Source organism: Eucyclogobius newberryi, unplaced genomic scaffold (genome assembly GCF_026437365.1).
Source record: "Eucyclogobius newberryi isolate DKJ021-1_F unplaced genomic scaffold, fEucNew1.0.hap1 SCAF_3, whole genome shotgun sequence".
Taxonomy (NCBI): Eukaryota; Metazoa; Chordata; class Actinopteri; order Gobiiformes; family Gobiidae; genus Eucyclogobius; species Eucyclogobius newberryi.
In genome coordinates, this window is record NW_027315945.1 from 13,549,640 (window position 1) to 13,563,016 (window position 13,377).

At 40.6% G+C, this 13,377-nt stretch overlaps 1 protein-coding gene across 1 annotated transcript in view; it reads left to right on the plus strand.

The window, feature by feature from the left end:
- Positions 1-5,118, plus strand: part of fhl3a (four and a half LIM domains 3a) — a 39,871-nt gene extending 34,753 nt beyond the window's left edge. The window contains exons 5-6 of the mRNA XM_072460838.1: positions 1,306-1,492; positions 3,000-5,118. Coding sequence (XP_072316939.1) covers positions 1,306-1,492; positions 3,000-3,151 — 339 coding nt within the window. The 3' untranslated portion in view covers positions 3,152-5,118. The remainder of the gene's footprint in view (positions 1-1,305; positions 1,493-2,999) is intronic.
- The last annotated feature ends 8,259 nt before the right edge of the window (positions 5,119-13,377 follow it).

Consider the following 13,377-nt stretch of genomic DNA (forward strand, 5'->3'; position numbering starts at 1 on the left):
GCGTTAGCCCTATTAACCTGAAATTTGGTGAGACTCATCTTCAGGGGTGGACCATCAAAAGGTATCCACATTTTTATTCAAAAAGTCACGGTCTCTGTGCGGCAAAGCCGCACATTTTGCCAAGAATTCAAAATAGAATTGATTTTTGATGGTAAAACAAAGGGGAGAAGATGTGACAGCGTCACAGATTCAGCAGTAGGCGTAATAAAAGGACAATTGGGGCGCGTTAGCGCCCCCTCCTCTTGCGGCGTGGCGGCGTAGCGAGGGCCGATCATTGCCGCTTGCGGCTTTAATTATCTATTATTATTATTATTATTTATTTATTGTTTGTTTGTTTGTTTGTTTGATTGTTTGTTTGCGTATTTCAGTCACTTTTCCATTAATTTGATCAAACTAACAAATGTTAACTGCAATAAAAAATCGGAAATCGGATGCTAATCAATATCTAAAACCCATTGCACTTGGGGGACCTATTTTTCCAAAAACGCCTGAAAAAATGACCTCCATTTAAAACTGAAGCTGTTCCTGAACCCTCTGAAGCATTCTGATGTCTGTTTTACTCTAATTATAAGTAGAAACAAGCTTCTGCCTGGATTTTCTTTGTTAAATATATCAAAGAGTAAAGCTGGTGTCTGGAGGGATCGGCTGATTGACACTAGTTTGACCTTCTGTTGGGTTTTGACAATCCTCTTTTAAAAGCTGAAGGTAAATTCACTAAAAATGAGCTTTAAGGACTTGTAATAAAGTAAAAATGTCCTGGCGGAATCCACACAAAAGTCCTTTATATTTCTTTTATTTTAGTTTTTTTTTGTATCTGTGGGTGTACATACTGACCCTGATGCTTCCCAGAATGATTGATCTGACTGGAAATAAGAGGGTGACAGCTTTGTTTGTATGTGCAGCATATCAAGCAGCTTGAGAGCCCTAAGTGTGAGGAGTCAAACTACCGGTACTATCAAAACTAGATAGTCAATAGAACTAGTATCGATACAAAAAATCTGATCTTTTGTGAACTGTTTTTTTAACAATTTGAAGATCACAGTGTTTAGAGTCAAGGAAGAACTATTAGTTTTTTGTTGAAATTGTCAAATTGTCTAAAGCATTGACCCAAAAAATATAATTTTTAGTTATTGTGGCATCAAAATCTGCATCAAGAATCAAGTATTTTCCTTTGTACGGAAATCGAGTTTGTAATTTTACACCCCGACAATAAACTGCACACTCTTGTGAACGATGGCTTTCTGAATGCACTCTACGAGATACAAAAAATGCATCTACCATCATTTGTTTTGAACTTTGTTTCAGACCCTTGCGAAAGGCGGAGTGACTTACCGAGACGAGCCGTGGCATAAGGAGTGTTTTGTGTGCACGAGCTGTAAGACGCAGCTGGCCGGTCAACACTTCACCTCCAGAGAAGAGAACCCGTACTGCCTCAAGTGCTTCGGAAGTCTGTACTCTAAGAAGTGTGAGGCCTGCTCCAAGCCCATCACAGGTGACGCCGCAGCCGCCGCCATCACGTGCATTATTCTAGTCTTTTTGAACTCATTTTGGACTTCTCAACCTCATCTTTCTTGTTGGTTAAGCTAAAGTGTCTTGGAAATATGTCACAGCCTCAGTTGGGATGAAACAATGGAAACAGGCAGTATAAAAGGAGGCATTTTGAGCGCAATTACCGTATTTTCCGGACTATAAGTCGCACCAGCCAAAAAATGCATAACAGAGAAGAGGAAAAAAAACATATTTAAGTCGCACTGGAGTATGAAATGTGGTTGCAAGTGTGAAAATAACAAATAATATCACGTTTAAGTCGCTCCGGAGTATAAGTATATAAGTGTAAATATAAGTATAAGTCGCACCCCGGCCAAAACTACGAAAGAAGGTGCAACTTATAGTCCGGAAAATACGGTATCAGGGCAAGTCAAGGGCAGTTTGTCTTCATTAAAATATACATTTACCCATGAATTTGCTATAACACTAAGTAGATTTGAGTCTGTTTTCATGAAAGTAGTTGGTTAGATGTATTGTCTGGGTCAGTTTTGGAGATGCAAATACTATCACTTCTTTTTCTTTTGGGATGGCATTAATCTTTCAGAAATGTCAACCCAGTTCAGGATTATGCACATTCTGCACAAGTGGTCTGATGCTGAAGGAAAAACAAAAAGACATTTAACTGGAAAACTAGAACTGACAGTGATGCGCATGTGTTTATGGTTTGGACAGATAGACGGCCATTGTGTGGAGAAGGGAACAATCAACACACAATTCACTTTCTGCTATTTCAGCATTTGAGGGAATCAACCAGGCTTAAATCATAAAACGATTTACTTTGGTCTTGTAGAATATGCAAGTTGAAATGAAATATAATACACCACTTAAGGCTGTAAGATTCATCTAGATTACAAAAATCACTATTTGATTGGTAACAATAAGTAAATTGTTAAAGGTGCTGTTTAGGCAATATTATAATTCCATGAGTGATGTATTTAGAGTACACAGCCTGGTACTTATGCAAACATTCTAACCCATTTATTGTAATGAGACAGCCAATAAAAACACTGTCATCTTGAAGTTTGTAGACAGAGCAAACACGTAGGTTTTTTTTTTTTTTTTTTTTCATTACATTTTCCCAATTTGTTGTGCTTGAAAATGCTAAGTGCTAACTCCTGGAATGGTAAAGGTTAATGGAATACTGGTGATATCTTTACAAACACTGGAAGGGACTATTGTGATTAGAATTACATCATTTATCCAAAATACTGGATGAAGGTTAACAAAGCACTGCAAACCGTTTTCAGTATTGGCATCACACCTGATGTATTTAGACCTCAAAACTCCTACCATGGACACAAGAAATGGATGGAGCAGAATAAGGCCCGTACAGAAAAATACATGACCCAAACTGCACCGACAGTCAAATTCTTCATCCCTTTTCTTAATGCAGCTTTCACTATGCAGTTTGCGTCTATATTTACAACTCTGCTTTTCCCCCTGTGTCGTAGGTTTTGGAGGAGGGAAGTACATTTCGTTCGAGGAGCGTCAGTGGCACCAGCCCTGCTTCACCTGCAGCCAGTGCTCGGTCTCTTTGGTGGGGGCCGGCTTCTTCCCAGACGGGGACAAGATCTTATGCCGTGAATGCCACACCAATCTATAAGACTCATTACTCCAGCTGCCTTCCCCCTTTTCAGTGACTCTGTTTTTACTCACAGCATCGGACACAACCACGCTAGATACACAGGGCTTCTCCTTTGTGCCAAACATACTTGTTCCTTATTGTTCAAAAAGCAGTTTGAGGCCGTATGGAAGTCATGGAATGGGTTTTTGCAAAATCCTTAATCAACGGTTGGACACAGAGAAGGTTCCAATGTGTTTTAAATGCAGGATTTGCATTTGTGGCCCCGTGGATGAATGCTCTACATAACAGTCTGTTATGTACAGCTCTACATAACAGACTCTAACGGAAAATGTCAGAAAAATAATACATATACTAATAATGTGCCTTAAAACTTGATATGCAAAAATAAGAAGCTAAAACCAAAGAGATAAAAGTGCAAGTCGCTTTTTAAAAGAGTTTGTGGTGAGGTTAGCGAGGAGTCAGAAAAGTGTAATGATTTTGTGGGTATTTTTTCTTTTAATGGGCTTAAGAGTTGAATGCAGTGGTTCTTAAATGATGGGTCTGGACCCGGAGGTAATATAGATGGAGAATTTATGATATTATATTAATTAAAAAAAGCACATATGTTCATAAAAGAGAAAATAATACAGAATAGCGTCTAACAATCAAATCAAAGCATAACAATGTTGTAAAACGTAGTGACAAATCTATGACTAGAAACTAATGAAACTAATAAAATAACGTAAAGATTTTACTTTACTGAGCATTTCAATCATTTCTGTTGCACTTTCAATCATTTCTGTTGCACTTTGGCTAGTATGTGCACATAAGACGTTTCTCGCTTTGACTGTCATGTTACTTCTTACTTGTCTTTTTTACTGCACCGATTCCAGCGGAAACTAAAAAGCTCAGATTTGTTGATTAAGCAACAGAGATAATGGATAATTAAGTCCAAAGCATGAGCTGACAAGGTGGGCAAACTCCAAATATTGAAATGTAGACTACAACCAAATGTCACCTTTTTAATATCATTATTTTACAATGATCCAAAGCACATAATGTTGATTTCATGATATTCTACACAATACTGAATTTATGCAAACGGTGAATGTTTATTTAAAGGGGGCGTATTATGCTAAATAGATTTTTATGAGCTTTAACCTTGACAGTGTTCCCTAATCTTTGTCTTACTCAAAGTTATATTTTGATCTGATGCAATTATGTTAAGTGCTACAAAAATACCTGTTTTCGCCACATTTTAAAATGTAATATTATTTTTAAATGTAATATTATTTTTAAATGTAATATTATTTTAAAATGTAATATTCCAAGGGTTCTTTAAAAATAAAAACTGATAAATGAAAAGTTGCTGCTTACTATGATGAAATTCCTCTTAAAAGAGACAGGAGACTTTGCTCTGCAGTTTTGAACAGAAGGTTGATGGTCCCATTCGGTCCCAATATTGTATTTTACAAAATGCAAAATTATGATCTACTTATGTTGCACTTTTGGACAAAATACCTGGAAAAAAGCATAATATGTCTCCTTTCATGTCTGATCATCCTTAACAGCATTGTAAGGGCTTGATCCTTTTCTACAATGATAAATACATGTGTTCTATGATTAACTAAACCATTGCATTTTAATACCCCCAGTGACATCTTGGAATTATGCTTTTGATTTGTAAATATTTATCTGTCACTGATGGAACATGCATGTTTTCATTCCTCTTTATTACCACGCTTTAAAATCAGCGTTTTATTGTTAGTGTGTAAAATTATAAATGTATTTCTATATCCTTTTTTCATCTTTTTTAAAAACATGTTTTATTTCAGCTGCTGGTGAGTCAGAGTTGGCATATGTGCGTTTCAGCGTATAAACTGTGCCGTTGTGGTCACAGGCGAATGAACTTACAGTAAATCAGAAATATGTGATACGGCTACAACGGCTACATGCTGGTTAGCTCTATTTGTGAAGTCTAATGAAATAAATGTATGCTGCGGACATTTTTATACTTTGTGTGTGTTTTTGTGGCTGCGGTTGGGTGTGCGTTACTAGTTCATGAGCTCATAGTACTCGACGGTATAGCGTTCGTATGGCACAGGATTACTGAGGCTTTCGAGGAATGTTTTGCCTGTAACTTGACTGATAAAAGCCATTCAACAAGATTGTGTAAAGTAAATTATGTCATGTAAAGATTATTCTGTAGGGCTGTAGTCGATTAAAGACGTTCTTGGCCGACTAAAGACATGTTCTGTGCTTTGATTAGTCGACTAAAAGGCGCCAGGTAAAAACTCTCAAACATATCAAATGTCCAGTAGTAGAAGCAATTACTCAAGTAAAAGTAACACATAAAAAGTCTACTTAAGTAAATGTTTGAAGTACCTGTTTGATAACGTACTTAAGAGCGTTAAATGCTGTGATTTTGATAAAGAAATCTTCGCCAACAGTGGCAATCCTCATCAATTCCTTAAAATGTCTAGTGAATTTTATGTTATGCGTTTACCACCACAAAAGAGCTAAAACAAACTCCTCAAACAATATGAAAACTGCTTTTTACTTGTCAGTCCAGTTAAAAATAGTGTACAGAAAAGTAAAAAGAATCAAATGTAAAAAGTACAGATACATAGGTACAGTACTACTACTGGTGATCATGCAATTACAACAATGTACTGTATATACAGGAAACTAAGCAGTGCATAGACTTCTGCTAATGCCCATGCAAATAATTTAAAATCCCCCACAAAAAATATTACTTGACTAAAAATGAAGGGCAACCAAGAGACGGATCAATCCACTAAGCGACTAAAGGTCAACAGCCCTAATAGTCTTTTACTGTAATAGTAGTAAAGAGTAGGATTGATAATAAAGCCGGCCGTGCTCTGGCGTTCCTGCTGACTGGACTGTTGGATGTGACCCACACAAAAGGAGCAGAGCCGCTCTCCAGGCTCACAGCCCGGGTGCCATGTCCTCCTCCCTGCTTCAAGTTGCAGATTTTTTCACCAAAAAAGGAAATGGAAAAGTTGTAGCAGCCCAGGCCAGGAGGGGGGAGGGAAGACAGAGAGAGAGAGAGGGAGAGGAAGAGAGTGAAGGGGGGATGGTGGAGTGAGAGAGAGGATGTGCAAGCGGAAAGGCTCTGTGGCACTTTCATTCTGCACGTGTCTTTTACTCTTTGGTTTAAGAACGAGTGGTGACCAGGATGTGTCAGTGGAAATGAGGTTACAGTTTAGATCATGGACAGGTAGGTTATTATAAAACATAATAAAACATAATAATATAAAAGATTTTTTTTTTAAATGGCACTACTTTCTTTCCTGTCGACATTACAACTTGCCTTTGAACAACAAAATCAATCAGTAAATCATCAAAGTTTCACAGTATTGATTTCTTTCTTTATTTTTTGAGATGTATTAAGATAAATAAATGTGGTATTTTGTACTATTTTTATTACTTTTTTTATGTTGCAACAATTGAAAGTAGTTACAGCAACATTCTATAATCCCTGAGCTGGAAAACCATATCTCTGTATTTACCGGGTCTATCGATGTAAAATAAACAAAAGAAAACTGGCACAATGTTCAATGTCTTCTCTGTCAGTTTAAAATGTAAATGATTTCACTTCTGTTTATTCATACTATAAATAAACAACAGTCAAATGATTTTCTCAAGATCGCCTCAGATGGCTAGTATTGGTGGTGCCAGTATTCAGCTCCAAAGACGTGATTGTCGTCAGTTGAAAGGATTTTAAACCATAAGATTAAATTTGTTTTGTGGAGCCAATCTCAAACAAATAAGGATAACATCATTTGTACATTGTTCTATTTTGGCTTGAATTTCTTTAAAAAAAACAGTAAGTCCTCCATTAATTTACATTAATTTTAGATTATGACATCACCAAATTGTAGCATGTGAACGCAACTGCAATAAACGTTTTAAATTCTGAATTCCCATTTTTTTCCAGTCTCTATAATGTGATCCGAGATGCATTGTTCCTCATTCTAAAAGAATATGCTTTTGCTGTCCATGATATAGTCCAAAAAAAGAAGTACTAAATAACTTGGAACTATTGACTAACTTCTACAAAAAGTGATCTTGACTCTTCACTTCTTAACCTTTTTGTCAGACATTGCTCCAAAACATCACAAATTTAAACTAGCGGTTCAAAAATGCACTTTAGTCAAACACATAAGAGGATCATTATTAGACCTACATAAAAATAAACACCATGATTTGAGCGCGGCTTCTCAGTGTGACAAGATAAACACCAAATGTCACAACCACAGCCCATCAGGGGGCGCTGTTTTAATGCACTGTGTCAGGTGTTGTGTCAATGTTGTCACAAGTCATTTGTCTGGAAGGAGGCGTGTCATGTTTCCCACACAGTCACTCAAAATGGCACATGTTAAATACGCTTGTTATATCCGAGCAAACAGACCAGGGTCAAAGAAAGTACAGAGAAGAAACCAGTATTTAAATTATAGGATTCAACGGAAATTACCGGAGTACTTGTACAAGCTTTTATTTAATGCTACCCGTGGTATCAGAATGATGAAAACGTGGGACTGTTGTGCGGCTATAGCAATTAACAATTACAAATAAATATATTATTTTCTTTTCAATGGGGAAATGTCTTGAAAATATCACAGGAAGTTGAAACCCATGAATACTAATAAAAGCCTACTATACTTTATTGGAACTATATTTTACTGGAACTATATTTTACTGGAACTATACTTTACTGGAACATCTGGCCTCTTGTTTATTTGCAATTGGTTGTTACAGATGAAGTTGCCAAGGTAAGTTTCCAAGAATACATTGTTAAGGCAATTAAGTTTATTTGTTGAGCACAATTTGTACACAAAGTAATTCAAAGTGCTTTAAAGAACAAGAAAAGCTACATTAAAAGCACAGTACAAACAGAGAAAACCATTATAAAAAAGTAACCTTTATAAACCATTGTAAAATGTACTTTAAAAGAGAAGAGTGCAGATAAAATCCTTTCATTCATGTGCACAGGTAACATAGGCGTTTTCTGCCTGGATTTGAACATGTCTGGCACCAGCAGGAGGCCGGTCCCAGAGCTTCACGTTTAGGCCTGTCTGGCACCAGCAGGAGGCCGGTCCCAGAGCTTCACGTTTAGGCCTGTCTGGCACCAGCAGGAGGCCGGTCCCAGAGCTTCACGTTTAGGCCTGTCTGGCACCAGCAGGAGGCCGGTGCCTGAGCTCCACGTTTAGTCCTGTCAGGCACCAGCAGGAGGCCGGTGCCTGAGCTCCACGTTTAGTCCTGTCTGGCACCAGCAGGAGGCCGGTCCCAGAGCTCCACGTTTAGTCCTGTCTGGCACCAGCAGGAGGCCGGTCCCAGAGCTCCACGTTTAGTCCTGACTGGCACCAGCAGGAGGCCTGTCCCTGAGCTCCACGTTTAGTCCTGTCTGGCACCAGCAGGAAGCCGGTCCCAGAGCTTCACGTTTAGTCCTGTCTGGCACCAGCAGGAGGCCGGTGCCTGAGCTCCACGTTTAGTCCTGTCTGGCACCAGCAGGAGGCCGGTTCCAGAGCTCCACGTTTAGTCCTGACTGGCACCAGCAGGAGGCCTGTCCCTGAGCTCCACGTTTAGTCCTTTCTGGCACCAGCAGGAGGCCAGTCCCTGAGCTCCACGTTTAGTCCTGACTGGCACCAGCAGGAGGCCAGTCCCTGAGCTCCACGTTTAGTCCTGACTGGCACCAGCAGGAGGCCAGTCCCAGAGCTCCACATTTAGTCCTGACTGGCACCAGCAGGAGGCCGGTTCCAGAGGTCCACATTTAGTCCTGACTGGCACCAGCAGGAGGCCAGTCCCTGAGCTCCACGTTTAGTCCTGTCTGGCACCAGCAGGAGGCCAGTCCCTGAGCTCCACGTTTAGTCCTGACTGGCACCAGCAGGAGGCCAGTCCCTGAGCTCCACGTTTAGTCCTGACTGGCACCAGCAGGAGGCCAGTCCCTGAGCTCCACGTTTAGTCCTGACTGGCACCAGCAGGAGGCCGGTCCCTGAGCTCCACGTTTAGTCCTGTCTGGCACCAGCAGGGGGCCGGTCCCTGAGCTCCACGTTTAGTCCTGACTGGCACCAGCAGGAGGCCGGTCCCTGAGCTCCACGTTTAGTCCTGACTGGCACCAGCAGGAGGTCAGTCCCTGAGCTCCACGTTTAGTCCTGTCTGGCACCAGCAGGAGGCCAGTCCCTGAGCTCCACGTTTAGTCCTGTCTGGCACCAGCAGGAGGCCGGTGCCTGAGCTCCACATTTAGTCCTGTCTGGCACCAGCAGGAGGCCGGTCCCAGAGCTCCACGTTTAGTCCTGTCTGGCACCAGCAGGAGGCCGGTGCCTGAGCTCCACGTTTAGTCCTGTCTGGCACCAGCAGGAGGCCGGTCCCTGAGCTCCACGTTTAGTCCTGACTGGCACCAGCAGGAGGACAGTCCCTGAGCTCCACGTTTAGTCCTGTCTGGCACCAGCAGGAGGCCAGTCCCTGAGCTCCACGTTTAGTCCTGACTGGCACCAGCAGGAGGCCAGTCCCTGAGCTCCACGTTTAGTCCTGTCTGGCACCAGCAGGAGGCCAGTCCCTGAGCTCCACGTTTAGTCCTGTCTGGCACCAGCAGGAGGCCGGTCCCTGAGCTCCACGTTTAGTCCTGACTGGCACCAGCAGGAGGACAGTCCCTGAGCTCCACGTTTAGTCCTGTCTGGCACCAGCAGGAGGCCAGTCCCTGAGCTCCACGTTTAGTCCTGACTGGCACCAGCAGGAGGCCAGTCCCTGAGCTCCACGTTTAGTCCTGTCTGGCACCAGCAGGAGGCCAGTCCCTGAGCTCCACGTTTAGTCCTGACTGGCACCAGCAGGAGGCCGGTCCCTGAGCTCCACGTTTAGTCCTGTCTGGCACCAGCAGGGGGCCGGTCCCTGAGCTCCACGTTTAGTCCTGACTGGCACCAGCAGGAGGCCTGTCCCTGAGCTCCACGTTTAGTCCTGACTGGCACCAGCAGGAGGTCAGTCCCTGAGCTCCACGTTTAGTCCTGTCTGGCACCAGCAGGAGGCCAGTCCCTGAGCTCCACGTTTAGTCCTGTCTGGCACCAGCAGGAGGCTGGTCCCTGACCTCAGGTTCTTACCATCCATTTACCTGCAAAAGTTTTATTTCTGTCACTCGTCCCTTTTACAGACAAATAACACTGTATACTTTGACCAGTTACCTTTAATTACATTCTCTAAATAAAGACACAATTGCCTGTCTTTCTGTCTCTGTTGCTTCTCCTACATTCACACAGGAAAGCTTGGGGACATGTCTTGCCAAAGGACACAATGCCAGTATGTGAGTGGGACAATGCCAGTATGTGAGTGGGATCAGGTTTCAAATTATTTTCACCGTACCTCTACAATATTTCATACAGCAAAAACAGATGATGTGTAAAAAGGTAGTTGCAGCTGAAGCAAAACCAAACAGTAAAATACTAATACATAACATGATAGTAAAAGTCTCATTTGATCATAAAGTCCATAACAATGAAGACATTCCCGTTTGGACAAGTTTGTGTTTGAGTCCATTATGAGTGGATCATAAAAGCCTCTGCAGATGATTAACATGCCCGTGCTGTTTACACTCCTCACCAGCACTTGTCACTTAAACCACTATTAAAGAGCCCCTATTTATTATTTTACGGTAAAATATCGTTAAACATCCGAGTGTTTAGAAATAATGGTTTGGAGGGGCAGGCCAAAAATGTCATTGTGTTGTATTACCAGGATATTAAGAGACTGCAGTAGTACTTTTGTAGAATGGAATTTTCGTGTAATATTTTAAATTGTTTACAGAATTTTTGGTCACAGGGAAATGTATCCAACATAAATTGGAGCAGGATTTCCTCACCAGTAGTTTGCTCAAAGTTGCATTTTGATTCATGTATGTTTGAATAATCCTGTATTATCCGGCGCCTGAGGGTTGAGTGCTTAGAAAATTAAACAGTTTTCATCTACCCCCTATCCCCGCCCACATCTCTGTACTCTGTAAAAGAAGACTCAGAGTGACATGTCAGGTTCTAAGTGTTCAAAAAGAAAAGCATGTAAATGACAAGTCACTATGAAGAGGCGGGGCTTATCGTTACAGCACTTTTGAACAGGAAGTCAATGGATCTGTTTCTATTACTGAGCCGTTTTAGTAAATTTTATGGTTCACAATAAACAGGACGTACACAAATGGTCTGCTTATGTTATAGTTCAGTACCAGTGGTGGAAAGAAACAAAATAAAAGTACATTTTTAGGTATATACTCTACTTATGTTAGTATATTTTGAATTTAGTTATCGATTCAATTGCTGCTGTTGACGGAAAATCAGCAAAAAAAATAAGAAATGCATTTTCCTTTTGACTCTAAAAGTATATTTTCAAATGGGTACTTCAATATATATTTACTCAAATAGATTTTTAATTTGATACTTTTTACTTATTGTTTTTTTGTTCCTCTGTCTGTACTTTTACTTAATGACATATTTGTTTTGTTGAGAAAATAATCTTTAGAATGACGTATAGCTTTCTGGTATTGATAATGGAAATAAGAGTGATGATACCATAGTACGTCTAAAATCCGGTTTTGGAACTTGCAAAATGTACTATTGAATCCTCCATAGTTCAATACTAACTGTAGTGGAGTACTTCATCCACCACACACAGTTCAGGACTAAAAACCTGAAAAAGGCCTTTGTACTCTTTTTCCACCATGTAACTGATATTCTGGCTCTGGTTTTGAAGATAAGTGTGTAATCTTAAATTGGGGCCCAGGACCACACCCCTTTCACGCCCCTTCCTGCAGCTACACTATTTAAGCACACAGGTCACACAGATCAGTGTGGTGACTTCGTGCCCGTCCCTCCCACCCTCTTTTAATGATTCTATTTATTCTAATTTATCTCCTAGATGGGGGTATGGAGGCCCGGGAGCCTACTGCCCTCATCGCCAGAACCCCCAAAACCGCATCCATTTCTGTACACTTGTGTTGTTCATGTTTCCCGTATGCCAATTAACACTTTGCATCGTAGCTGGGGTTGTGGCCCTTGCTAGAGAATGCGATCTAATACAAAAAATGTGATCATCAAACCAATTTTGCAGATAATGCTGATCCTTTAAAGATGTGTTCCCATGACGCTTTTAGTTAGATTTAATATTATTTTGGCTGGGCCTTGTGATTTAAGATAAGTTATTCCTTTATTATTAACTTATTTTTTTATTCAAATTAAATGGTCGTCCCTTGTTATGAGACTTTGTGAAATTCAGTCATCTCTTATCAAGTCAAACCCATACTCATGTCCCATACTTGGTCTAGACAGAACACCAAAACATGTGTCAGCTTGTGCAGAGCTGCTACTATGACTGTTAACCTTCTCAAGAGTCTCAGATACGGTCCACTGCGTGAGCTTGTCCTTTTCAGCGTTATGGACCCCTTTACTGTAGTCGGCTCTGTCTGCAGCCGTGGAAACAGCTGGTGAGAGCGGTTAATGTCATCATCTGCTCATCCTCAAAGTGATGAAATATTACTGTGGATGTCTGTGTCTGCTCGGCTGGAAAACGATGGCAGTGCAAGGTACAATATGTATCCATGGGTTCCAGAGAGTTGAAAAGTTAGTAAAAAAGAGATATTTCTGCCCTTATGTGGTTATTAATCATCCATGTATTGGTTTAGACTTAAACCTCAAGACTTAAGCTTTTAATATGGCATTTGATATTGTTATGGAGCTAATGAAAAAAATAAAACATAAAAATCTACATATGCATTTTTGTCAACATTTCCCACCAATGGTTGTAATTAACAATTCATATCTATTGAAACGTCCTCAGAATGTGGCCTATCCATCGGTTTCAGAATGATGAGAAATGAGGGTGTTTTTTTCATTAAATTTTTTCCCCCAATATTAAATCAACACTTTTCAACAGGCTTTACCAAAAATATGACTTATAAACAGGTTAAAGTTGGTCCAGTCCAACACATGGCTCATAAAAGTTATGTTTTTTTATTGTGCTGAATAACAAACTGCATTAGGATTTCATGTTCACAATGTCCTTGAAATAATGTAACACAATACTTTTTCAGCTGGGAAGCTAAAGCCTTAAATGGGAGATATTGTGCAAGATCAACATTATTGAGCTTTTAAACTTGTTCCAACAGTGTTTCCTAATCATTAGTTTACTCAAAGTTGTAGTTTGATTAAATCCTGCATGAGTAATCCTGTATTTTCCTGCAACTGAGGCTCGAGTGCTCAGAAAATTCCACC